Consider the following 26,596-nt stretch of genomic DNA (forward strand, 5'->3'; position numbering starts at 1 on the left):
CTTCACATTTTTCATTGTTTTAGTGATTTCGATGACATCGATAATTATTTAATCTTGCATTTGCTGCATTATTTTTCAATATGAACCCTAAAAGATGAATATGAATATGAATATGAATATATAAGTTTAAATAATGCAGCAAACGCAAGATTAAATAATTATCGATGTCATCGAAATCACTAAAACAATGAAAAATGTGAAGTCTTACCTCATGTGAAGCTTCAAAAACATCGATTTCGTGTTTCATTCGTCAAAAACAATTTTTCTCAATCAACATGTTTGTAATTTCATTGGTTAGAGTTTTGTTCAACAATGTAGGATGAGAGGGTTTTGATAGTTGAGAAGATAAATAATACGCTATAGTGATTTGGGGTGTATTTATAATTTTTTTTTAAACCTAATAAGGTCAAAATTGTCATTACATAAATAAGTCATTTAATATTAAATTTTAATATGGGGTGCATTCAACATTTTATGGGGTGTTAATATAAAAAGCCTTACCTTTTCTATTATTTTGAATGATTAAGTTTAGGGTTTGTATGTTTTTTTTTAATATTTGTTTTATATGTTTTCTTTGTAAAGATTTAGACATAAAATGTAAAAAGGTGGTCATGTGCCAAGCACATGACACTTTCTAACAGAAAATTTGATGGAGTTAAAGATACTTAACGGTAGGGGGTTAATTGGCCACTTTAACATAGTTTAGGGGGTCAATTGGCTGAAAAAATAGTTCAGGGGGGAAATTGAAACTCACGTGATAGTTCAGAGGGTTAAATGACAGTTTACTCTTTTTTATTATTGCGTTTCTGCCATTGCCTGATATAATATATATACATTATATTATTTTTTATTTTTTCTTATTCTCGCTTTTCTCTTTTCCCTCTCGCTGTTCTCCCCCGAGTGCGGTTCACCGTCAAACTGCTAAACGAGAAAACCAAAACATCACCAATTGCATTTGCTTCTTAAACCGTTAACGAAAAATTAAATTTTTATATTAAAAAATTAATTTTGGTACTATTTATTTTACTTTTTATTTTGTTATTATCGTTAAAACTCAAAATTTTCAAATCATTTTCATTATTTTTTCTTTTAAATAATGACTCCTTGCCCATTCTCCTAATTTTAGAAAAAAAAGAAGCATTTAATTTTTCTAATTGTGTGGTTTACTATTTACTATTCAGCAAAATTTATGTAACTTCTGGAAAGTAGTGCCATCATTCTTTTTGAGGAGAAATTTTTAGTTGTGACGGAAACACGGGTGATACATCACGTGTTTTTATGTAAGTGGTGAGAAATTTTATTTTTTAAGTTATTAACTTTTTAACACACATATTCCACAATTTATATAACAACATGTGATGTACTATTCCTTGTGACGGTCACATTGAAAAATCTCTCATCTCTCCAGTATATGAACCTTTTCGATTTTCCGTTTTGCTTTATGATTTCCTTATTAAAAGTAAACTAAATTATTTATGGTTGAGTTATGGTAATATATGTTAAGTTTCTGAAGCCCCAACTGTTTATTTGTTTTCATTTTTCTATTGATAGAGAAATATAATCAACAAGGAAACATAGATAAGAAATTCATCAAGTTAAGAAAAAGTCGGATGGGTATGTATGTGGGTATTATATAGTGGAATTGGATCCTCTCCGGATCCTAATAATCTGAGCTTAATGATCATTTGATCCGGATTGTTGAAATTTGTTTCACCGGCTACAATTATTATAATTTTTAGAGAGGTCTCTTGTTTGTAACCGTTGGATCAAATTTCAACAATTTGGATCATTTGATCCTTGTGCTCAGAGTCTTCATAATGATTCTGTGTTGAACTAATCAAATGGTGGTTGGAGTTTGATTTCACAAAAATGCTTTGAAAGGTTTTCTGTTGGGATTTAATGATTTCATTCCACATGCTATTGTGTCACTCAGTGTCATCATTTGGGACAAATTTATGGAAATTTTTGTGACTTGATGCACATGTATTTTCCCTTATATTGTAATTGTTGTGATGTTTTGAATGCACGAAAAGTGGAGATGACAATTGTTGTTGTCCTTTATGTTTAGAGCAAGTGGAGATGGATCTTTGGATAAAAAGAAAAAGGGTAAAAGACTGTTTACTACCCTCATGTTTTGTGGTTTTCAACATTTAGTACATCAAGTTTTTTTCGTCTCAAATTCATACATAAAGTGTAAATTTTGGACAGTCTCATACATCCGTTAGTCAAACTGTTAAATCTGCCGTTAATTGTGACGTGGTGCCCATGTGGACAAGGACTGGGCGCCACGTATCAGCCACATTTTTTTTTTTTTCTTCTTTCTTCTTTCTTCTTCCTTCTTCCTTCTTCTTCTTCCATTTGACTGCAACTTTTTTTTTCTTCTTCCTTCTTCTTCTTCTTCTTCTTCTTCTTCTTCTTCTTCTTCTTCTTCTTCTTCTTCTTCTTCTTCTTCTTCTTCTTCTTCTTCTTCTTCTTCTTCTTCTTCTTCTTCTTCTTCTTCTTCTTCTTCTCCTTCTCCTCCCTTCTTCTTCCTTCTTTCTTCTTCCTTCTTCCTTCCTCCTCTTCTTCTTCTTCCTCCAAATCTGCCCAGATTCAGTTTTTTTTTCTTCTTCTTCCTTCCTCTTCTTCTCCTTCTTCCTTCTTCTTCCTCCGAATCTAGGCAAGATGAAGGTTTTTTTTTTTTTTTGGTGAGGAAGATGAAGAAGAAGGAAGAAGGAGAAGAAGGGGGAGAAGAAGGAAGGAAGAAGGAGAGGAAGAAGGAGGAAGAAGAAGAAAGAAGAAAAAAAAATCTCCTTCTCCTCCCTTCTTCTTCCTTCTTTCTTCTTCCTTCTTCCTTCCTCCTCTTCTTCTTCTTCCTCCAAATCTGCCCAGATTCAGTTTTTTTTTTCTTCTTCTTCCTTCCTCTTCTTCTCCTTCTTCCTTCTTCTTCCTCCGAATCTGGGCAAGATGAAGGTTTTTTTTTTTTTTGGTGAGGAAGATGAAGAAGAAGGAAGAAGGAGAAGAAGGGGGAGAAGAAGGAAGGAAGAAGGAGAGGAAGAAGGAGGAAGAAGAAGAAAGAAGAAAAAAAAATTCATCTTCCCCAGATTCAGAAGAAGAAGGAAGAACGAGAAGAAGGAGGAAGAAAAAAAAAACTTTTAGTCAGAGGAAGAAGAAAAAAGAAGAAAAAAGAAAAGAAAAAAAAACCGAATCTGGGCAGATTCGGAAGAAGAAGAAGAAAAAGAAGAAGAAGGAGGAAGGAGAAGGAAGAAGGAGGAAGAAGAAAAAAAAAACTTCCCCAGATTCGAGGAAGAAGAAGAAGAAGAAGAAGAAGGAGAAGGAGGAAGAACAAAAAAAGTTGCAATTGGAGGAAGAAGAAGAAGAAGAAGAATGAAGAAGAAAGAAGAAAGAAGAAAGAAGAAAAAAAAAAGAAAAAAAAACGTGGCTGACACGTGGTGCCCAGTCATTGTCCACATGGGCGCCACGTCACAATTAACGGCAGATTTAACAGTTTGACTAATGGATGTATGAGACTGTCCCAAAATTTACACTTTAGGTATGAATCTAAGACGAAAAAACTTGATGTACTAAATGTTGAAAACCACGAAACATGAGGGTAGTAAACAGTCTTTTACCCAAAGAAAAATTAGCACAACTACTTCAGTATTCCATTTCAATAATTTGCATTTAATTTTTCAAGTGTTTTACACGTAGAGAGATGAGTTGTGTACTCTGAGTTCGCTGGATTATTTTTATGAGGATTCAGAGAATCCCGTGATCGTGTCCGTTCTGATCACACGATGTATGATGAACAGACACGATCACGGGATCTCCCAAATCCCCAGAAAAAACAATCCGGCTAGGATCCTTTTCCCTTGAGTATCAGATTTTGTTCCCTAGACTTTAGTTGTGTTGAAGTTGTGATTGTTTTAAGTTTAGATTTCTATTTACTCTCAGTTTGGTTTAGAGAAATTATTTATTTATTAGTATTTGACTCGTATCCCAATTCTTTCCTTTGGCCCTTTGACCCTCTCAATCTCTTTTTTTTCTTCTCTTTTTCCGATTTTGATAATTATCTAGGTGGAATTTGTGATTGAATTTTGTTGAATTTTTTTATTTAATTTAATCAGTAATTTTTGTAAAATACGCAGGAGAGTTCGAAGTCAAATAGGGGTAAGCACATATTAAGCTTATGTATCTCAATGTGATTGTTTGTAGATTTCCTACGAGTTTATGATTGTATTAAATCGTTTATGTAATACATATAAAGTATTCTCCCTTGTATGTAAATAGTACTATGTACAAAATCTTCCTACGGTTTCTTTTTAATCTTGCAATATCGCGCGGGCATTGTGACAACCTGTCCTTACCTTTACAATTTTATAAAATTTAAAATAGTAATTTTACGAAAAATGCCCCTAGAGGAAAAACTTTGACTTTCGTTGACCATCGGTTAGAGAGACGTAGGACTCATTTTTTTAGCGTATCCTCGTAGTACTTGTCACTACGAGCGCATAGGCGGAAACCGTTCGCGAGTCTGGATTATAACGGTATAGTTACATACGTTTGAAATTGGTTATTTAAAGTTTAGTTAAATAAATTGAACTCCCATCTTATGGGAAAGAAACCAATCATATTTAAGAAAGAAAATAAGGGACCAATCGGTTAATGAAGGGGGGACCAATCAGAAATTGAGGGGTGAGAAAGGGCCAATGGGCTGAAGACAGAGAAGCTCCCAGCCTTCACTTTCCTGTCTACCCATCCCTGTGACCTCCCATTTTTCGTCACCGATTCCAATCAACTCCAGCGGAATTTTTCGACGCCACCACCACCATCTTGAAGCTTTCACTCCCCTCTACAAACCCTAAACAAGAACCACCTTGATTAACCTCTGTACGCCCATTGGCCTTGATTAACCTTGATTAACCTCTGTACGCCCAGCGGAATTTTGGCTTCAAAACCGCACCGAATTGTACAACAAAAAGTTTCAGTTTCGGTTGCGGTTTCACTTGAAACTAATCCCGAAAACACATTTAATTTTCAGATAACAAATCTTCATAACCTAAATCCACCATAATACCAGGAACAAAACACAAATCACAAAGTGCTACAACTATACGGTACTCGATCTACAACTAAAATGATATGTATAGAACAGGCTACAAACAAAGGTGTCATCTAGGTGTATCTAAAACCAGACTCAAAAACAGAAGGGGGAGGAGGAGGAGGAGGAGGGGGAGGAATGGAAGGGAGGGTAAGTCCTAACTGGAGGCATCTGTGCAACTACAATTTTTTAACAATACTTCATCCGTCTTTAATTTTTGGCAGATCCGATAACATTTCAATCCTTCGTTACAGATTGGTTGACCTCTGATGTATTATCTTTCTGGCTTGGCGAAGGCACGGATCCTCCTACTTTCAACTCCCCACTTTGTTGTTGCTGCTGCTGTTGCTGTTGCGGATGCTGGTGATGTATTTTCTTTCTGTATGTTTATTGCCCTGTAGCTCTGTCTTTTCCATTTGATGGTGTCTTGTTACATTGCGATTCATGATGATGATTTAATTGTTTCTCGATTTGCAATAAGGGGGATAATTGGTGGCAAGTCATGGTCATCCACCCCTTCCAGGAGCCGAGAAGATTCACAAAAGCATTTCAGCCTCCCATGGTCACAAGTTTGGCTTCCATACTAGCAGCAGGTTTTGAACCCAAGACCTTCAGTTTTTAGTTTGAAGGAATTCGAGCTCAAATTTTGTGAGCACTACATTGAATTGTATGGCACTTGGTTAGATGTTATTTTGGTCGACAATGCAAAGATCGGAGAAACAAAGAGGAGGGCACATATAACTGCCCCTCCCCATTGACCTTCTCAAATTTGGATCACTTAAGCATTAGATTGTATTCATTCTTCATCTTAACTTTGTTCTGCAGGCTTCCTTCCTAGGGATAACTTAAGCATTTAAGTTATTCATTTTTTTCTAATTATTTTTATAATATTTTATTTTTAAAGATTCAAAACTTATTATTATTTTATTTTATTTTATTGTATTTATTTATAATATTTAAGAGTTGTGTTTTATTTGAAGAGTTATATTCCTTTTAAAAGGGTATGAGAAGTTCTTTAAATAAAAAACCTCAGACAGAAAACATAATATGCTAAACTTTTATGTCTCCCTCAATTCTCACATCTCTCTCAGTCTATTTACATTCCTACTTCATAATTCTTGGGAAATTGATCACTACTTGGCAATCCCGTTTGCCGTTGGCGTGCATATCGGATCAGACATCCTGTGAAGCTTTGGGTTGTATCTTGGAGTTGTAGGCACCGCCATAACCTGCACATAGGAAGGGGTCTACGGCTTTAGGGCAGCGACATCACGCCTCTCTTTGGTTCACATGCCAGATTTTCTTATTCCTTATTCCTAATTTAAGTTTGATAGTGATTATACATTTGATTTGATATATTTGATCATATAAATAATTGGTATATTTCTGCAATATATTTCACAATTTAACTATTTAAGTTATTCTTTTTTTTGCCTGAACGAGATTTCAAATTCGAATTCTGATACCTATTATACATGGCCCCATATGGTGTGAAGAGAATAAGCATATATGCAAGTCCTCCTCCTCTTATGGACTCGTAAAGGATGGAAGCTTGTGCGAGTCGTTATAAAATGGGAAGCCCTACTGCTTACTCACCACCCATCTTCTCCAAGAGAAAAGAAGAGAAAAAAAAAAGAGCCAGTAAGGCTTCCCACGCATCATTCTTTTTTTAGTAACATTAATATTTGCATTTGGTTGTCTTTACCAAGCAATTCAGAGACATGGGATCAGAGAGCTCTCAGCCGTCTTCTCCTCCTCCTCCTCCTCCTCCTCCTCCACGTGGAGGTGAAGAACCACCCAAAAACTGTCCGGTGGATTATAGTTTATTAAATTTAGTAGATAAGGATGATAAGCAGTGTTGGAAACCAGAAAGGCTCGACGACCACATGATTGCTCTACACAGTAAAAGGCTGCCCATAGGCAAATGGTGAAGTGGTTCATACATAGGACGTCTTATATATCGCGGTCTGCTGTCAACTAATAACATCAATATTATTATTATGTACAATAATTAAGCTCTTCCATTAAAGTTCTATATATGTACTTCCACAATCCAGAGCTTAGCAGACCTGGTATGTATTTGTAATTTTAGTGTGTGTATATATATATTGAGCTCTTAAGAAGAAGAAAAATCGATAACTCGCTAGATTTACTGCACATTATTGAAACAAGAAATAACCGTCAACTTTAAAATCTTGCATGGAGAGAGAGTACCGGTTGTCGCGTGCACGTTTCAGCGTTTACTCGTGTATTTTGGTTTCCGATCGTGCCCCTACCCAGCTCTCTCCAGTCTCCACCAAGCTTTTTGCCATTTTCAACTCATTTTTTTCTTCATGCAAACTAAAGCCAATATTTACACTAACTATTTTACGCTTGTTCAGGAGTTGGTAAGGTGCACCCGGAATAGAATACAACTCGTTTGATAATTATTTTAAAGCAAGGCTTAGTAATTATTTCGTTTTAGGTTTTAGTTATAAACTTTTACTTTTCGTGCTTAAGAAATAAAATGTGTATTGATGAAAAAGGGTGGTGAGAGCAACGGTGGGAAGAGATATTAAAAAAAAATAATGAATAAAAAAAAATTCAAGATTTTGAAAAGAACTTAAAAATAGTTTTTTTATTTTTTGTTTCAGTTTTCAATTTCTTCACCCTTTTCTTATATATTTTTTTTCTACGTCTACCATCACCATCCTTCCTCAAGTTTGGTGCCTACAATCGAAGATTTGCAGCTTATAAATATTCTTTTTCACGGCTAATTCATCTTTTACCCTTAATATTTACGAAATTTAAAATTATCCTATATTTCTGCAATTAAAATTTAAAAATTATCCAATACAATCCAATCTTGAGTACAAAAACGATTATGCGTTTCATTGACAAAGTCCATTTGACGTCAGGTGAAATCATGATGCTATATTGTGTGGGGGTTTTTGATCACTCTCAATTGCATCGTAATTGAGTGGCAGGCAATATCGTTTTGGGATTATAAGGAATATATGCTGCAAGGAGTTGACGTGACAAGCAAGCAATTTAGTGAGTGGTGCTAAATCATCAAGAATAAAAGTTAACAGACTTAAGTATAGTTTGGCATTGAGTTGCTTAAAAAAAAAGCTGCTTATTTTCAAAGTTTTTACGTTGAAGGTGTTTGGTAAACTATAAAAAAAAAATTATTTTAGAAGTTGTTGTGAGAATAAGCTAAAATCTTCAAAAATGCTGAAGCAGCTAAATGCTGCATTGGAAAACTGATTTTTTTTCAAAGCGCGTGGAGCTACAGTGCTTTCTAAAGTTCAATAACATCCTCAAACCAGAAATGGTGCTCCTTTGCCGATCTCCACAAAACCCAGAAACCCACCAGAAACAACTTTGCTGATCTGCACAAGAAATGGAAACACACCCAGAAACCCACCAGACTACCATAGCCAAAACCAGAAACGATTTTCCTTTGCCGATCTGTGTGCTAAACTAGCCTTAACTTTCTAAGACATTGGATACAAACATCAAAACCCAAAAGCCAAAAATTGAATAAATATCAGCTTTAAGATTTCACCGCCATCAATTCTATAATTTGATTAAACACAATTCCAGAAAAATAAACAATCTGAGCCACTAAAAGCTTGAAACTTTATCGATTTTGGAAAAGTCGAAAAGAAATCGTGGGCAATTTGGGTTAAAAACTAAATACCTCTGGTTCTCCGAAGGTCCGGACTGAAACCATGGCCATTGGGCGTCGGTGAAGAGAGACGGAGAAAGGGAGGGACTACAGAGAGGAGTGTTTTCTGTTGTCGAGGATTACAGACAGGAATTAGGAAGGAAGGTGGTGGGAGGAAGAAGGGTTTAGAGTTAAAATGGGTTTTGATGCCACTTAACAAAGGTGTTTTCTTAATTATTGATTTATTAAATAATAAACTAAATTTAAAAATCTGATTAATTCAAATGATATGGCTGTCCACATCATATGCCACCTAAGGTGGTATAGAAATGTGGTATAAAAACATGGTATGAATAGCATTACTCAAAAAAAATAGGAGACTTCTAGAGAGACTATTAATAAATAAAAGACATGGATTATTAATAAATGAAGATGGATAAAAGGAAGATAGGGCTGGTTTATTATTTTACATTTAACATTATACTCATTTTATAGTTTTTTTGTCATTTCACACAGTCACAACTGTTTTATATAAAAGTTTACCAAACATTACCATACTGCTTTTTTTTTTCCAAAAGAACTTTTACAAAAAAAAATTTACCAAACACTCTGCTACTTTATTTCACAGCAGCTTATTCTCATAGCACAGCAGAAACAACTTATTCTCATAACACAGCAGAAACAGCTTATTATCATAGCACAACAGAACAGTTGTTTTTCAAAGCACAGCAGAAACAATTTTTTTTAAAGCACAGCAATATCAAACCAGCCCTGAGAGACTAATCCCAAAAACACATTTAATTTTCAGATAACAAATTTTCATAATCTAAATCCACCATAATTACCAGTAACAAAACACAAATCACAAGGTGCAACAACCATACGGTACTCGACAGAAAATTAACCCCATCATTCGATCTACAACTAAAACGATATGTACAGAACAGGCTACAAACAAAGGTGTCATCTAGGTGTATCTAACCAGACTCAAAAACAGAAGGGGGAGGAGGAGGAGGGGGAGGAAGGGAAGGGAGGGTAAGTACCCTAACTGGAGGCGGCTGTGCAACTACAATTATTGAACAATGCCTCACATCCGTCTTTAATTTTTGGCAGACCCGATAACATTTCAATCCTTCGTTACAGATTGGTTGACCTCTGATGTATTATCTTTCTGGCTTGGCGGAGGCACGGATCCTCCTATTTTCAACTCCCCACTTTGTTGTTGCTGCTGCTGTTGCTGTTGCTGATGATGCTGCTGCATCTGTTGCTGCTGGAGTTGATGGAGCTGATGCTGCTGAAACTGGTGCTGCTGCTTCTGAGAATGAATCTGGAGCTGTTGAAACTGCTGTGCAGTTAGAAGAGTGTGCATTGCTTGATTGTTTGGATAGAACTGCTGCTGACCCGCCGCGCCAAAAGAAGCGTAGTTCATCATAGGTCCACCATTTGGCATAGCTTGGCCAGTCATAACTTTCAGATGCTGAATTTCTTCTTTCAGTGCATTGTTCAATGCTACGAGACAAACAAAAACAATAATGTTTCGGCACAATTTCATTCACATAAGGATCAAGAACCAGAAGTTACACGGAATCCGATCAGCAAGAAAACCTAAATTATAGTATTGTACTGATACTACACAAACAAGATGCTACAGTCTAATTTGAGCAAAACTTCTACATCGGATGCTAATTGGCTCTAAAAATTAACCATCCAATACGATGGCCAGTCCACTTCAGGTTAGCCAGCATGTTGTTTATGGCCTACTACAACATTGAAAATGGGCATAAATTCAAGGAAAATCGTTCTTGTCGACATCGGTGGGGGAGGCATACCCAGCACCGCTTTGATTAGCCACAGGAAACTAGATCCAATGACTGTACACAGGCTATGAATTAGAAGCAAATAGAGAGACTAAGAACAAAAATCTACTCATTTGATAGACAAGCAGTAAAATGGTCAAGGCAAGTCTACATTTACAGCTCAGTAATAAAAGCCAAAAACACATAAACCTCTCCGACTAAACATTCATCATAAAGATGCCAACTCATGCAATATAAATTTAAAAGCACTAATTTAGTACCTTCTGGATAAGTTGAAGAAACAATCAAATCAAATCATAAACTAGTTTAGCACATAATTTAGTACCATCTGGATAATTTGAATAAACAATCAAATCATAAACTCATTGTGCAATAGGAAATGCCGAGGAACCAAAGTTCTTTTGCCGAATCTTATAACGTAGACTATAATAAATTAGGCATGTGGTAAAAGCATATGGTGCAAAAAGTCTTCATCAACCAAAATCAGAATTAGCAACCAATTTTTATTCTGAGTTAGCAGCAGGAAACAATGTCTGCCAACTTAACTCATGGCATCTTGGATTCTAATCTAACAAAAAATCAAGTATATGTATGCTAGCATCTACTTATTGGATCGTCCATTACGTCCAAAGTTATTGTGTGTCGGCGTGCTTGTATCATGCTTAATTTTTCCTTTCAGCCAATGACCACAGACAATTCAATAAAATTAAGGAAAGAAATAGATTATATGAAAATTAATTCTAATCATGAAAATTATGTACATTGTTTGCAAACGCAGTTTCAGTTCACTGTTCTCAGCAGTCAGACCATTTGTATCTCTCTGCTCATAAAGAAATCCATAAGAATAATCGCTTGTATCTCGTTATGTAAGCTAGATCAAACAGTCATGTGAGTAGTGAAGTGAAAACGAAGGGAATCATAAGCAAAGACATTCATCTAATCAGTCCAATAAAGAGAACCGGGTCTAATAAAGGAATGGGTTAAGTGAAATTTACCTGCAAGAGAGTCAATTGAGCAGACAAGGATGTTGCTTCTGTTTGCAACGTCTGGACTTTCTGTTCAAGCTCAGCCATATATCGCATTTTCCTTTCTTTTGACCTTGCAGCTGACTGCCTATTAGCCCAGATCCTAATGCATGTCAACCAAAGGTAAAATATTAAGCATAATAGTTGAAGCAACAGGGCAAAACAAGGAGACAACAAACTCTTTTATTTTCATTTAAGAAGGGAAAATGAAGAAGGGCAAAAACTAGAAAGCACCAAAGAAAATCAGATCCACTTCAAGGGTAACAAGATGTCACAGGTGCATTGTTGGATTGTATTGCACTTGGTTTGATGTTATTTTAGTGGACAATGCAAAGATTGGAGAAACAAAGAGGATGGCACATATAACTGCCCCTCACCATTGACCTTCTCAAATTTGGATCACTTAAGCATTGGATTGTATTCATTCTTCATGTTAACTTTGTTCTGCAGGCTTCCTTCCTATGGCTAACTTAAGCATTTGAGTTATTCTTTTTTTTTTTCAAAGATATTTAGCTATTTAAGTTTTTTTTTTGCCTGATGTTGAACGAGATTTTAAATTCGAATTATGGTACCTATTATACATGGCCGCACATGGTGTGAAGAGAATGAGCATATATGCAAGTCCTCTTGTGGACCCGTAAAGGAATGGGAAGCCCTACTGCTTAGTCCCCACCCATCTTCTGCAAGAGAAAAGAAGAGAAAAAAACAAATAGAGCCAGTAAGGCTCCCCACCCATCATTCTTTTTTTAGTAACATTAATATTTGCATTTGGTTGTCTTTACCAAGCAATTCAGAGACATGGGATCGGAGAGCTTTCAGCCGTCTTCTCCTCCTCCTCCTCCATGTGGAGGTGAAGAACCACCCAGAAACTGGCCGGTGGATACTAATTCATCAAATTTAGTACGTAAGGATGATAAGCAGGATGGGAAACGAGACACCCCCTCCTACATATGCAGTAAAAGGCAACCCAGAGGCAAATGGTGAAGTGGTTCATACATAGGACGTCTTGTATATCGCGGTCTGCTGTCAACTAATAACATCAATATTATTATTATGAATAATAATTAAGCTCTTCCATTAAAGTTCTATATATGTACTTCCACAATCCAGAGCTTTGTTATGTTTGTCCCCTAGCAGACATGGCATGTATTTGTAATTTTAGTGAATTTTAATTTTAGTGTGTGTGTCTGTGTCTCTGTGTGTGTGTAGAGTTCTTAAGAAGAAGGAAAATAGATCACTCACTAGATTTATTGTACATTATTGAAACAAGAAATGAACGTCAACATTAAAATCTTGCATGGAGAGAGAGAGTATCGGCTGTCACGTGTGCGTTTCAGCATTTACTCGTGTATTTTGGTTTCCGATCTTGCCCCTACCCAGCTCTCTCCAATCTCCACCAAGCTTTTTGCCATTTTCATCTCTCTTTTTTTCATGCAAACTAAAGCCAATATTTACGCTAACTATTTTACACTTGTTCGGGAGTTGGTAAGTTGCACTAGGAATAGAATACAACTCGTTTGATAATTATTTTAAAGCAAGGCTCATTTAGTAATGATCTCGTTTTAGGTTTTAGTTATAAACTTTAAACTCGTTTGAATGTGCTTTTAAAATGACTAAAAACTTTTTTGATGAAAATATTTTTTTAAACAATTCTTAGTAAAAATGTTAGTAAATTCTGGAAAAACACTTAAAGTGTTTCCTGGGAGAAAAACATAACTGATACTTCTGGTAGAAATGACTTAAGATGCTTTTGAAACCCAAAAACATTTTCTCTAAAAACCCTTTCAGTCAAATTAAAAATACATCCAAACGAGTCATTTTACTTTTCGTGCTTAAGATATAAAATGTATATTGATGAAAAAGGGTGGTGAGAGCAACGGTGGGAAGAGATAAAAAAAAAATGAATAAAAACAAATTCAAGATTTTGAAAGGAACTTAAAATAGTTTTTTATTTTTTGTTTCAGTTTTCAATTTCTTCGCCTTTTATTATATATTTCTTCTACGTCTACCATCACCACTTCCTCAAGTTGGGTGCCTACAACCGAAGATTTGCAGTTTTGTAAATATGTTTTTTGACAACTAATTCATCTTTTACCCTTAACTTGTAAAAAATTTAAACTTATCCTATATTTTTGCAATTAAATTTTAAAATTATTCTATATCTTGGACAAAGTCCATTTGAGGTCAGGTGAAATCATGATGCTATATTGTGTGGTGGTTTTGATCACTCTCGATTGCATCGTAATTGAGTGGAGGGCGATATCGTTATGGATTATAAGGAATATATGCTGCAAGGAGTTGACGTGACAAGCAAGCAATGTAGTGAGTGATGCTAAATCATCAAGAATAAAAGTTGACAGACCGAGACTAAACCCAAAAACACATTTAATTTTCCGATAACAAATCTTCATAATCTAAATCCACCATAATAACCAGGAACAAAACACAAATCACAAGGTGCTACAACCATACGGTACTCAACCGAAAATTAACCCCATCATTCGATCTACAACTAAAACGATATGTACAGAACAGGCTACAAACAAAGGTGTCGTCTAGGTGTATCTAACCAGACTCAAAAACAGAAGGGGAAGGAGGAGGAGAAGGGGGAGGAAGGGAAGGGAGGGTAAGTACCCTAACTGGAGGCGGCTGTGCAACTACAATTTTTGAACAATGCCTCAACCGTCTTTAATTTTTGGCAGACCCGATAACATTTCAATCCTTCGTTACAGATTGGTTGACCTCTGATGTATTATCTTTCTGGCTTGGCGAAGGCACGGATCCTCCTATTTTCAACTCCCCACTTTGTTGTTGCTGCTGCTGTTGCTGTTGCTGATGCTGATGATGCTGCTGCATCTGTTGCTGCTGGAGTTGATGGAGCTGATGCTGCTGAAACTGGTGCTGCTGCTTCTGAGAATGAATCTGGAGCTGTTGAAACTGCTGTGCAGTTAGAAGAGTGTGCATGGCTTGATTGTTTGGATAGAACTGCTGCTGACCTGCCCCGCCAAAAGAAGCGTAGTTCATCATAGGTCCACCATTTGGCGTAGCTTGGCCAGTCATAACTTTCAGATGCTGAATTTCTTCTTTCAGTGCATCGTTCAATGCTACAAGACAAATAAAAACAAAATTGTTTCGGCAAGTCAATTTCATTCACATAAGGATCAAGAACCAGAAGTTACATGGAATCCGATCAGCAAGAAAACCTAAGTTATAGTATTGTTCTGATACTACACAAACAAGATGCTACAGTCTAATTTTTTTTTTTTTTTTTTTTGGTTTCCTTTATGTGCCAAGATCAGAATGAGCAAAACTTCTACATCGGATGCCAATTGGCTCTAAAAAATGAAACATCCAATATGATGGCGAGTCCACTTCAGGTTAGCCAGCATGTTGCTTATGGCTACTGCAACATTGAAAATGGGCATAAATTCAAGGAAAATCTTTCTTGTCCATATCGGTGGGGGAGGCATACCCAGCACCGCTTCGATTAGCCACAGGAAACTAGATCCAATGACTGTACACATGCTATGACTTAGAAGCAAATAAAGAGACTAAAAACAAAAATCTACTCATTTGATAGACAAGCAGTAAAATGGTCAAGGCAAGTCTACGTTTACAGCTCAGTAATAAAGCAAAAAACACGTAAACCTCTCCAACAAAACATTCATCATAAAGATGCCAACTCATGCAATATAAATTTAAAAACACTAATTTAGTACATGATTTAGTACCTTCTGGATAAGTTGAAGAAACAATTAAATCAAATCATAAACTAATTTAGCACATAATTTAGTACCTTCTGGATAATTTGAATAAACAATCAAATCATAAACTCATTGTGCAATAGGAAATGCCACGGCACCAAAGTTCTTTTGCAGAATCTTATAACATAGACTACAATAAATTAGGTATTTGGTAAGAGTACATGCAGCAAAAAGACATCATCAACCAAAATCAGAATTAGCAACCAATTTTTATTCGGAGTTAGTATCAGGAAAAAATGTCTGCCAACCTAACTTATGGCATCTTGGATTCTAATTTAACAAAAAATCAAGTATATGTATGCTAGCATCTACTTATTGGATCGTCCATTATGCGTCCATTATGTACAACATTATTGTGTGTCAGCGTGCTTGTATCATGCTTAATTCTTCCTTTCAGCTAATGACCACAGACAATTCAATAAAATTAAGGTATGTGGCTTTTCCTGTTTCTATACATTGATATAAAAAGAAAAAGACAGATGATAAAGATAAGGAAAGAAATACTTTACATGAAAATTAATTCTAATCACGAAAGGAAAAAGGGGCTCACCATCTTGCAAGTGAACCTGTTGCTCCATTGTTTGTAAACGCAGTTTCAGTTCACTGTTCTCAGCAGTTAGACCATTTGTATCTCTCTGCTCATAAAGAAATCCATAAGAATAATCACTTATATCCTCATTATATAAGTTAGATCAAACAGTCATGTGAGTAGTGAAGTGAAAACAAATGGAATCATAAGCTAAGACATTCATTTATCAGTCCAATAAAGAGAACCTGGTCTAATAAAGGAATGGGTTAAGCCGATGAAATTTACCTGCAAGAGAGTCAATTGAGCAGACAAGGATGTTGCTTCTGTTTGCAACGTCTGGACTTTCTGTTCAAGCTCAGCAATATATCGCATTTTCCTTTCTTTTGACCTTGCAGCTGACTGCCTATTAGCCCAGATCCTAATGCATGTCAAACAAAGGTAAAATATTAAGCATAATAGTTGAAGCAACGGGCAAAACAAGGAGACAACAAACTCTTTTATTTTCATTTAAGAAGGGAAAATGAAGAAGGGCAAAAACTAGAAAGCACCAAAGAAATCAGATCCACTTCAAGGGTAACAAGATGTCAGATGGGCATTAATAAAAAAAAGGAAAAGAAATCAAGCCAAGCCCATCCATACCACCCCTCTACACATGATTTCTAGAAAGAACAACTCAAATTGCCTTAAAAATCAGCCTATCTGAAGAGACAGAATCATAAGGGCATGCTTCTAGATATCAACCAGACAATATGATGAGCTGCAGTCATCAATAATCTTACTCTTGGGTAACGTGAGTATAAAAAAAATGATCATAAAATTTTCATCCATACAGTTTTCAAAGAAAGTGTAATAGGTATTGAATGATACTGCTACACGAACTATGTTCCACAACCACTTGCAAAAATGGTTTGAACAAACATATTTCTATTGAACTCCATTGAAGTATGACCAGTTCTAACAACAATGCATCTTTAGGCCCCAATTAGTTTATTGTAGTCCAATTAGGGGAGCCAATGACCGTTATCCACTACTTCTGGCTTTAAACCAATGTCAAACACCTCATACATCAAATTATATATGAAACTCATATGCAATAAGAACAAAGTTATTCATCAGTGAGTCAGTGACATACCACAACAACAACGTTGAACGGATTCTTAAAAAGCTAAGAACTTTGACTGCTAAACATAGATAAAACATTGTATGAACTCAAAACAAAGAGCAGACTATTGTCTGGAATTACAAACGCTAATAATTTTATAACACCATAATCCTCAAGCCACACAAACATGTGTATGGGCACATAGAGAATAAACACGTGTCCTAGCATATGAAACACTACCACCATCAATAAGGGAAAATCAGACTCAACAGCAAAACTTAACAATAAACAATGTTTTTTAAGAGACTGACAATTAAGTATTCTAAAATAGTGGGATTCTAAAAAATGACTACCTAACCTAGGCTTGAATACATGTTCAAATTACACGTGAAAGCAATAGCAATACAAAGTACTAACAACTCAACTTTGCTACCAAAAAAATACTAACAGCTGAATTCCTAGTTAAGAGTAACATGATATATGATTACTCAAGTATTAATACCTCTTTGCACGTTTTGGATCAACCAGGGCAAGCTCTGCAAGCTTAGCAGCTGACAGGGCTTTCTTGGAATCAGCTGCATTGATATCTTCTGAACTGGAGACCAGCATCTCTGGTTTGATGGTTGACGACCCATCCATTGACTGGCTATGTTGGTGCCTAACTCTGGGCCTCTCATTAGAACCGATGGCAATATTCTCTGCAGACGAAGTGGGTGCTCTTGATGATGGTGCTATTGCTGAAGCAGGTGTTGCTGCAGAAGATGATGGCTCCCCGAATTGAAAGGATGATGTAGCAGATGACGAATTGAACTTTTCCATATCAAGGTACATGGAGAACAGGTCTTCCTCCGTGTCATCCGAAAATGAAGGACCATCCGCACCGCCCACAACACCAAGGTCGCTATCAAAGCTAATATCATCTGGAAGGGTCAAGATCTCCGAATGAGCACGTCTATGGCCCAATTTCCTTGGTGGGTTATCTGGCATTCGGCTAATATCATGGCTAAAGTGACTAGATTCAGCAGACATCCCATGACCAAAATTACCCGAGTCCGCACTAGCACCCGAGGCCAGTGGAGGGAATGGTGATGAAGAGGATGGCTCAGGTTTCACATTGAAAGCAGCTCCGGCCGGCAAGAAACCCGGGTACCTGCCTGATGGGGGTGGGAAACCACCACCATGGGCAGGGGACTTGTCCTTATCCATCTCTATAAGAATCACAAACCCTAAAATTTACCCTTAAAATAGCTAAGATACCAAAAATCCCAAGAAATGCCAACTCCTTTCAGAGCTAATCAAAATCTAAGCCAAAGTATCCAAATTCAGATCCTCAAACAAGAAAAAGAGCCAACTGAGATATGAAACAACACGAACATACTCCCTCCAATCAAAAAAGTAAAAGTTGCATAAATTACAAACCCCAGGAAATAGAGATCTGACAGCGACAAGTGCAAAATAAATACAAGAGCTTGAGCTTCAAAAGGAAATTAAGCAAACACATACAAGACCATCAGCACGAAAAAACCCTAGAAACCATCGCAGAGCAAAGCACAGCAGCTGAACATGGTAAATTTCCGGGAAAATATGGGAATTTTGGTGGGAATTTTCCCGGAAAAATAGTACATGGGGCTCGGAATTGTTCTTACAGGGCAGATCTTCGGATTGGGAGCTGGAAAGCGAGAGAACCAATCACGCAGCTTTTGAAGAAAGCGAAATTCGAATGAGAGCAGTCACATGGCACAGAGAGATAGAGATCTTATGGCGAGGAGGCGTTGAATTGAGAATAAGTTGGAGTTTGAAGAAATAGAATAAGACTACCGTTGGAATGTTTATTAAAAATTTTATGAATCGAGTAAGAATAAAATTAATGTGATTATTAATTAGAAAACTAATGGAAATAATTTGAAAATTTTAAGTTTTAATGATAAAGACAAAATAAAGGGTCAAATGAATAGTATCAGGATTGATATTTTAATGTAAAAATGTGATTTTTTGTTAAAGTGAATAGTATCGGAAGTTTTTCGTTTAAATTCTTTTATTAATTTACATAAATTGTTTTCTACTGTTTATTAATCACATAAATAGAATATACTTTTTTGACATTATGTACCAATTGATTTTTATATGTTAAATTAAAGTTTATTTATGATTTTTTAACTAAAAATTATGAAATTTAAGTTTTTTATTTAAATATTTTTTGTAAAAAAAATTCAAAAAAAAAAATTGAAAGTCAATCCTAAACCAGGTTTTTGGTGTTTGTTATTTTTTTTCCTAAAGTTTTAAATTTTAAAATTATTAAAAACTATAATGTGTCAAGTTGCTTTAACTTTTTTTAAATTAATGTGTGATTTTGTTTAAAATTAATAAAAATTTGTTGTAGGCCTATTTGATTGAACGATCTAGAGTTTAAAGAGAAAGAAGGGGTCGGCCATTATTGGAGAGAAGAGAGATTGATTTAATTGTGAGGTGTATTTGATTCACCCCATTATGCTTTTATTTATAGTAGTAGGAATGGTAAAACTTTTCCCTTTAGGATTACAACATTTAATAAGTAATCTAATCCTAATAGAAATATAAGATACATTCCCAGATTTCCTAGGATTTACACAATCACATTCATATTCTAAATATGACTGCAACACTCCCTTTAAGTGTGTAAATACTCAACAAACCATCGCATCAGATCTTCAGCAGATAAGGTAGAATAGTTGATGAAGTCATCTGCACAACGGGTGATCGCGAATCTCAAATTTACTTTGAAGTATGCATTTGCAAAAACTCACAAAAATCTTGCTATGGTAAAACCCAAGATAGGCAAAAACTCATAGACTAAGGAGAAAAGTAAGAAACTATGCATAATGTCTAAAACACTTGTCAAACTGGACGAAGGTAGTGAACTCATCGGAGTATGATCATCCCATAATGGGTGCCTCATTAAAACCTCATTAGGTAGCAAAAACCCAGTGGGAAAAATGCTCCTAATCATAGGAAAAAGAGTACATTAAGATCATGTGAGTATGCTTCTAGATACTCCCCCTAAGTTAGACATAACTTCTAAATAAGAGAACTACAAGCGATCCAACTCATATAATTTACGCATACCGATTCCTTGGACGAGCTTTTGAAATGTAGACTTGGGCAATGACTTGGTAAAGAGACCAGCCAGGTTATCCTGGATACGGATTTGCTTAACTTCAATGTTCTGATGATGCTGTTGCTAGTGTGAGTAAAAGAACTTCGGCGCTATGTGCTTGATGTTGTCTCTTTTGATGTATCCCTTCTTCAGTTGCTCGATGTTGCATTGTCTTCAAAGATCGTCGTAGGAAGGTCAACGACTGATGTAAGACCACTAGTGCTTCGAATATGTTCCATAACTTCTCTCAGCCAAAAACACTCACGCGATGCTTCATGTAGGGCGAAAATCTCAACATGGTTAGACAAAGTCGCAACTAGCATTTGCTTGGTAGACCTCTAAGATATAGCGATGTTTTTAATGGTAAAGACATAACCCGTTTGAGAACGTGCTCTATGTGGGTCAGACAAATATCCAACATCTGCATAACCAACAAGGCGAAAATCAATCTGATGGCCATATAAGGCGACAACATTTGGAGATTTGCTAGTATAGAACAAATCCAAATCCGTAATACCTTTGAGGTAGTGGAAAATATCTTTAACATCATTACAGTGCCTGCGTGTGGGCACATTGTTGTATCTAGCCAATAGATTCACAACGAAGGAGATGTCGGGTCTAGTGTACTGAACCAAGTACAATAAAGCCCCAATTGTACTTAGGTAAGGAACTTCGGGTTCCAAAATCTCTTCCTCATCCTCATTTGGACGGAAGAGATCTCGTTTAGCATCTAGAGTACGAACGACCATAGGTGTACTCGAAGGCTTCGTTTTATCCTCATTAAAACGTCGCAACACCTTTTGGGTGTAGTTTGATTGATGTACTAGGATTTCATCCGAACAATGCTCGATCTCCAAGCAGAGACAGTATCGAGTTTTCCCAAGATCCTTCATCTCAAATCCCGATTTCAAGTGTGTAGCAATTTCCTCAAGCTCTGCGGGAGTCCCAATGAGGTTCATGTCATCGACATAAACTACAACAATTGCAAATCCGAAATATGACTTCTTTATGAACACGCATAGGCATAGTTCGTTGTTCACATAACCCTGACTTGTCAAATATTCACTCAGATGGTTATATCACATCAGCCCGGATTGTTTCAATTCGTAGAATGACCTCCTCAACCTAATTGAGAGAGTGTTCCGTGGTCTAAAACTATTTGAGCCAGTCAATGGAAGTCTTTCTGGAACATTCATATAAATTTTCGTATCTAGATCCCCATAGAGATACTCGGTTACCACGTCCATAAGCTGCATATTCAGTTTTTCGAAAACTACCAAACTGATTAGGTAGTAGAACGTTATAACGTCCATTACGGGGGAATACATCTCCTCGTAATCAATCCCTGGGCGCTGAGAGAAGCATTGCGCTACGAGGCGTGCTTTGTATCGCATTATTTCATTATTCTCATTACGCCTCTTCAGGAAAACCCACATGTAGTCAACGGGCTTCACATGTGGTGGTGTAGGAACGATAGGTCCAAATACCTTACGTTTCGTGAGCGAATCGAGTTCGACCTGGATTGCTTATTTCCAGTTTAACCAATCGGTTCTACATTGGCATTCATCGACGGAACGTGGTTCAATGTCATCGCTAAGAATGATGTCAGTAGCTATTGAGTACGAGAATGCATCGTCGACGATCATCTCATTTCTATTCCAAACCTCATCCAATACTGTGAAGTGGACCAAAATTTCACGATTCTCGGAAGACTGACATGTTTCGTTTGAAACATCACCGTAATCTAGAATAACCTCATGAGTTGGAATAGATGAGTGAGCGATGGTCGGATTCAAACTAGGGTCACTAGTTGGTGCCATTTTCCTCTTCTAGAGTTGTGAATCCTTTGAACCAAGGGGTCTGCCACGCTTCAAGGTCAGAACAGATGATTGGCTAGCCACCAATGTACCTTGCCGAATGAAATGTACTGCCTCCCCATTTTCGGGGACAGTCCAGCCTTCCCAGGCAGGTTGTTGACGTACACGGGGTACATCTATCCTTGCAGGTGTGTTTGCAGCGGGTATGTGTGATCTTGTCACCTTTGATAGATCATTAAAATAATTTGTTATGTTTTGAGCAATACTTTGAAGATCTATAATTCGACGCACCTCAGTTTCAAACTAGGTAGTGCAGGGATCTAAATGAGACATAGTGGGAGCATACCACGACAATTCGCAGTGTTCTACGGGAACGTTAGCATGCTTATCTCCCCCTAACGACGGGAAGACTGTCTCATCAAAGTGACAATCCACAAAATGTGCGGTAAAGAGATCTCCTGTCAAGGGTTCTAAGTAGCGAACAATTGATGGTGAATCATAACTGACATAGATTCCCATTTTTCTCTGATGACCCATTTTGGTACGTAGCGGGACGCTATTGGCATATAAATGGCGCACCCAAACACCAGTAAATGCGAGACTTCAGACTCGTATCATGTGACCAACTGTAACGGTGAATGTGGTTAGGTAGCGGTGGGCCTCAGGCGAACCAACATAGTTGCGTGCAATATTGCATAGCCCTAGGCAGATACTGGCAATATGGTTTCCGAGCTATCAATTGAATGCGCTTTATGAAAACTTCTGCCAAGCCGTTTTGGGTGTGAACATGGGGTACATGATGTTCCACATTTATCCCTATTGACATGCAATAATCGTCAAACGTCTGTGACGTAAACTCTCAAGCGTTATCCAGTCGAATCGACTTGATCAGATAATTAGGGTGGTGAGCCCTTAGCTTAATAATTTGAGATAGGAGTTTAGCAAACGTGGCGTTGCGTGTGGACAATAAGCAAACATGTGACCATCGTGTCGATGCATCAACCAACACCATAAAGTATCTGAATGGTCCGCATGTTGGTTGGATAGGTCCACAAATGTCCCCTTGAATCATCTGAAGAAATTTAGGGGGGTCGTGAATAATCTTTGTATATGAGGGTTAAGTATTCAACTTCGTTAAAGAACACGATTTGCATGGTGGGAGTCCAACGTAGGGATGTAATCTATGCCCGTGTGAAGATTTGAGTATATGACGCATCATGTCACGTCCAAGATGTCCCAAACGATCATGCCAAAGCAATAAAGTGTCTGGGAACTCAGGCATAGGGCCGGCCACACTGTGGGCTTCTATGCCGCGAATGGTTGTGATGTACAACCCACTCGGCAAGCGTTCCAACTTCTCGTGAATATGCTTCTGGCCATATTCATACGAAGTGATACATAGAAATTCAGAACCATAATCTTCAGTGGTTTCAAGATAATATTGATTATCTCGAATGTCTCTAAAACTCAGCAACGTTCTTCCGGAACGTGAAGAATAGAATGCCTCCTTAATGGTCAGAATTGTACTATTAGACAACATGATACGTGTCTTTCCGTATCCTTCAATCAGGTTGGATGAGCCTGAGAGAGTTGTTAAATGAGCTTTCTTGGGTATAAAGTTAGTAAAATAGTGTCGTTCACGCAAGATGGTGTGCGTGGTTACACAATCTGCCAGACAACTAACTTCCCACTAGACATACCTAGAAATAAAATGATTGAATTGATCACATATATAAATATAAGTCTGTAAACACGGAAATTCCTGAAACGAAAGAGACAAGAACACGTGTCCAAAATAATATTTGTATTAATGATTTAGGGGTTACAATCTCTTCTACAAATTTATCCTCTGATTCTATCTTTGAAACGTGTAGATGTAGTGTTGTTGATCCAAGGGCCGTCGAGGCTTGATCTTGGACGAACAGTTGATGAATGATGAACACCTTCTTCAAGGGCCGTCGGGGCTTGATCTTGAATGGGTGGAAGTTCTTCAAGGGGCGTTGGAGCTTGATCTTGAAGGAGGATTTCACGAAGAACAGATAGGGCTTTCTTGATCCTTCGGGATTTGCTTGAGAGCTTCAGAGTTTCGAGGCTTCAAGGCTTTGGTGTGGTGTGATTTCTCTTCCAATTTGGGAGTAGAGAAAGTGTATCTAAAATCCTCTCTTGATTCTTTGATGGAGGAGCCTATTTATAGGCCTTGAGAATGAACCACCACCATCCATTTGTTTTGGTGTATGTTGTAGGTGAATTGGTGGATTGTTGTAGGTGAATTTGGGTTGAGGTTGAAAGTGAATTTGGATGGATTGTTGTAGGTGAATTTGGGTGGAGGTTGTAGGTGAATTTGGATTGGTTGTTGTAGGTGAATTTGGGTGGAGGTTGTAGGTGAATTTGGATGGGTTGTTGTAGGTGAATTTGGGTGGGGGTTGTAGGTGAATTTGGATGAAGGTTGTAGTTTTAACACAATGGTCAACATTTATTTCACTAAAATTTCAATGTTTACAAATGTAATCTTAATGCAAGCGCTAACATTTATGCCACCAAAATTTCAATGTCTACAAATGCCCCCACTTCAAGACGCGTTGTATACATGTGCTTGTTACATGTAGAAGATGCGTTTTGAAGTCCCTTAATGCAGTTGTCGATCCAAGGGCCGCTGAGGCTTGATCTTGAACCGGTCTGGGAGTTTCTTCAAGTGCCGTTAAGGCTTGTTCTTGAATTTTGTTTGAAGTTTCTTCAAGGGCCGTTGAGGCTTGATCTTGGATAAAATTGGACTACAAGGAGCTTCGTGTAGAAGACGATCCTTGGCTTTGATGATGGATGAATCGACACGTATTTTGTTGTGCTTGTTGACTTTCCACAGCTTTGATCTTGAACTAGGCTGAAGGAGTTTTCTGGTTTCCTCCAAAGGACTTTCCACATACTTCATTTTGAACTGGATTTGACTCAAGGGTGGTGAACACTTGATCTTGAGTCAGGGTTGTTAAAGCTTGATCTCGAACTTAAACGTGACCACGAGCAGTTCCAGGACATGCATGCTTTGAAAGATCAAGGAAGTTCGCAGCCTTTTCATATGAACCCTGAGCAGTTTGGTCAACAGTATGATCTTCAAGATTGATGGGCTCTTCTTCCAGTTGGTGACTTGATCTTTAAGGATTATCGAGACTTTGCTCTTTGGTGACGGTGCCAACGAAAGGTTGTTAAAGCTTCTCGAGCCTTTTGGTTAGAGCAACGGTGTCCAGTTTGGATCTTTACTTGAACTCGTCCGTCTGGATTATGCAGCTATGCAGGGAAGGGCTTCGTGCTTCATGATTTGTTCCAGCTTGTTATGTTGCATTCTTCTCTACTTGTTTCCCTTGCATAGCTGAAGTTGTGTGCAACCTATTTGCCTTTAAATGGTTCTTCGGAGCACCACCTCTCAGCGACTCACTCACGCTTGGCAGCTTCAGTGCAAAGAGCCGATGTCAACAGATCCACACTCCTGAAGCATTTGCTGAGGGAATTCGAGACATATCAGCAGTTGAAGATGAGCACTCGAGAGCAACGCCAAGTAGGTAACCAGGCAAAGGTTGCAGGCAATCAGTTCTTGATCGGACGTTTAATTTCAGGTTCCGACTGATTGCTTCCATTCTCCTTGTTCTGCAGGCAAGAGCAAGGGCGTGGGAAATGATGGGGGGAAAGCATGATATGAGATACCTTTGCTTTCGACCCCAGTGATATGAGATACTTTTGCTTTTGAAGAAGTAGTGGACGATCAACACATGCATTCGTCGCGCTTGTCTCCATATGCTTCGATGCATCATCTTCATCTGCATCATCTTCACCTGCATCATCTATTTTCCAGGCAGACGTGGTAGACGAAGAGGAAGCAGAAGATGTTGAAGATGAGCATTCGAGAGCACGGCTAGGTGAGCAATCAGGGAAGGTTCCAAGCAGTCGGTTCCATACCAGGAGCTTGAGTGGAGGTTCCGACATATTGCTTTCTTTATCCTTGTCTTCGCGGTGAAGAGGGAGGACAAAGAAAAGGATAGGGAGAAAGCATGCTATGAGATACTCTTGCTCTCAACCCCAGTGATATGAGATACCTTTGCTCTAGTGTGGCTTGGTTGACGAGGCGCTTCCAGGGAGGAAGAAAACCGAGTTTTGGTTGCAGATGCCTTCGGCGAGGAAGAAAGGTCAGGCTGGATGTGTTTTCAGAGAGGAAGAAAACTGAGTTTTGGTTGCCGAGGAAGGAAACTGAGTTTTGGTTGCAGATGTCTTCGGCAAGGAAGAGGGGTCAGGCTGGATGTGTTTTCAGGGAGGAAGAAAACTGAGTTTTGGTTGCAGATGTCTTCGGCAAGGAAGAGGGGTCAGGCTGGATGTGTTTTCAGGGAGGAAGAAAACTGAGTTTTGGTTGCAGATGTCTTCGGCAAGGAAGAAAAGTCAGGCTGGATGTGTGTCTTGCTATAGGATGGAGGTCGAATTATATGGTGAGCTCTCAACATCAAGTGGCAGGGTGAGCGTGGCCTTGTCACCCACGCTTGTCGGCAGAAGTGCGGTAGTTGGCATAATGGACCTCACGCGTTTTCAGCTTTGTCAGTGATATCTGATAAAGTTGCACGTGATAGCCGAAAGCTGAGATTGTGTCTGAAAAGCGTCGACGGACTTTTCGCAGGAAAATCCGGGTTTTGAAATTCGGAGAGT

At 37.7% G+C, this 26,596-nt stretch overlaps 2 protein-coding genes and 1 long non-coding RNA gene across 3 annotated transcripts; 1 reads left to right on the top strand and 2 right to left on the bottom strand.

Moving 5' to 3' along the window:
- The first annotated feature begins 7,058 nt into the window (after positions 1-7,058).
- LOC126619324 (uncharacterized) lies at positions 7,059-14,021 on the top strand. Its single transcript, XR_007622029.1, has 2 exons — positions 7,059-7,972; positions 13,755-14,021. It is a non-coding gene; the product is annotated as an uncharacterized LOC126619324 (long non-coding RNA).
- Positions 9,625-15,879, bottom strand: LOC126619321 (probable transcription factor PosF21). Its single transcript, XM_050287657.1, has 2 exons — positions 14,775-15,879; positions 9,625-10,334 (listed from the first exon to the last, which is right to left on the bottom strand). The coding sequence occupies exon 2, from the start codon at positions 10,279-10,281 to the stop codon at positions 9,856-9,858; it is 426 nt and encodes a 141-aa protein (XP_050143614.1). The 5' UTR covers positions 10,282-10,334; positions 14,775-15,879; the 3' UTR covers positions 9,625-9,855.
- LOC126619317 (probable transcription factor PosF21) lies at positions 13,940-18,767 on the bottom strand. The gene is made up of 4 exons (XM_050287653.1): positions 17,469-18,767; positions 16,150-16,282; positions 15,886-15,970; positions 13,940-14,675 (listed from the first exon to the last, which is right to left on the bottom strand). Exons 1-4 carry the CDS (start codon positions 18,170-18,172, stop codon positions 14,287-14,289), a joined length of 1,311 nt encoding a protein of 436 aa, XP_050143610.1. The 5' UTR covers positions 18,173-18,767; the 3' UTR covers positions 13,940-14,286.
- Positions 18,768-26,596: the final 7,829 nt, after the last annotated feature.

This window comes from Malus sylvestris, chromosome 4 (assembly GCF_916048215.2).
Source record: "Malus sylvestris chromosome 4, drMalSylv7.2, whole genome shotgun sequence".
Classification (NCBI taxonomy): Eukaryota; Viridiplantae; Streptophyta; class Magnoliopsida; order Rosales; family Rosaceae; genus Malus; species Malus sylvestris.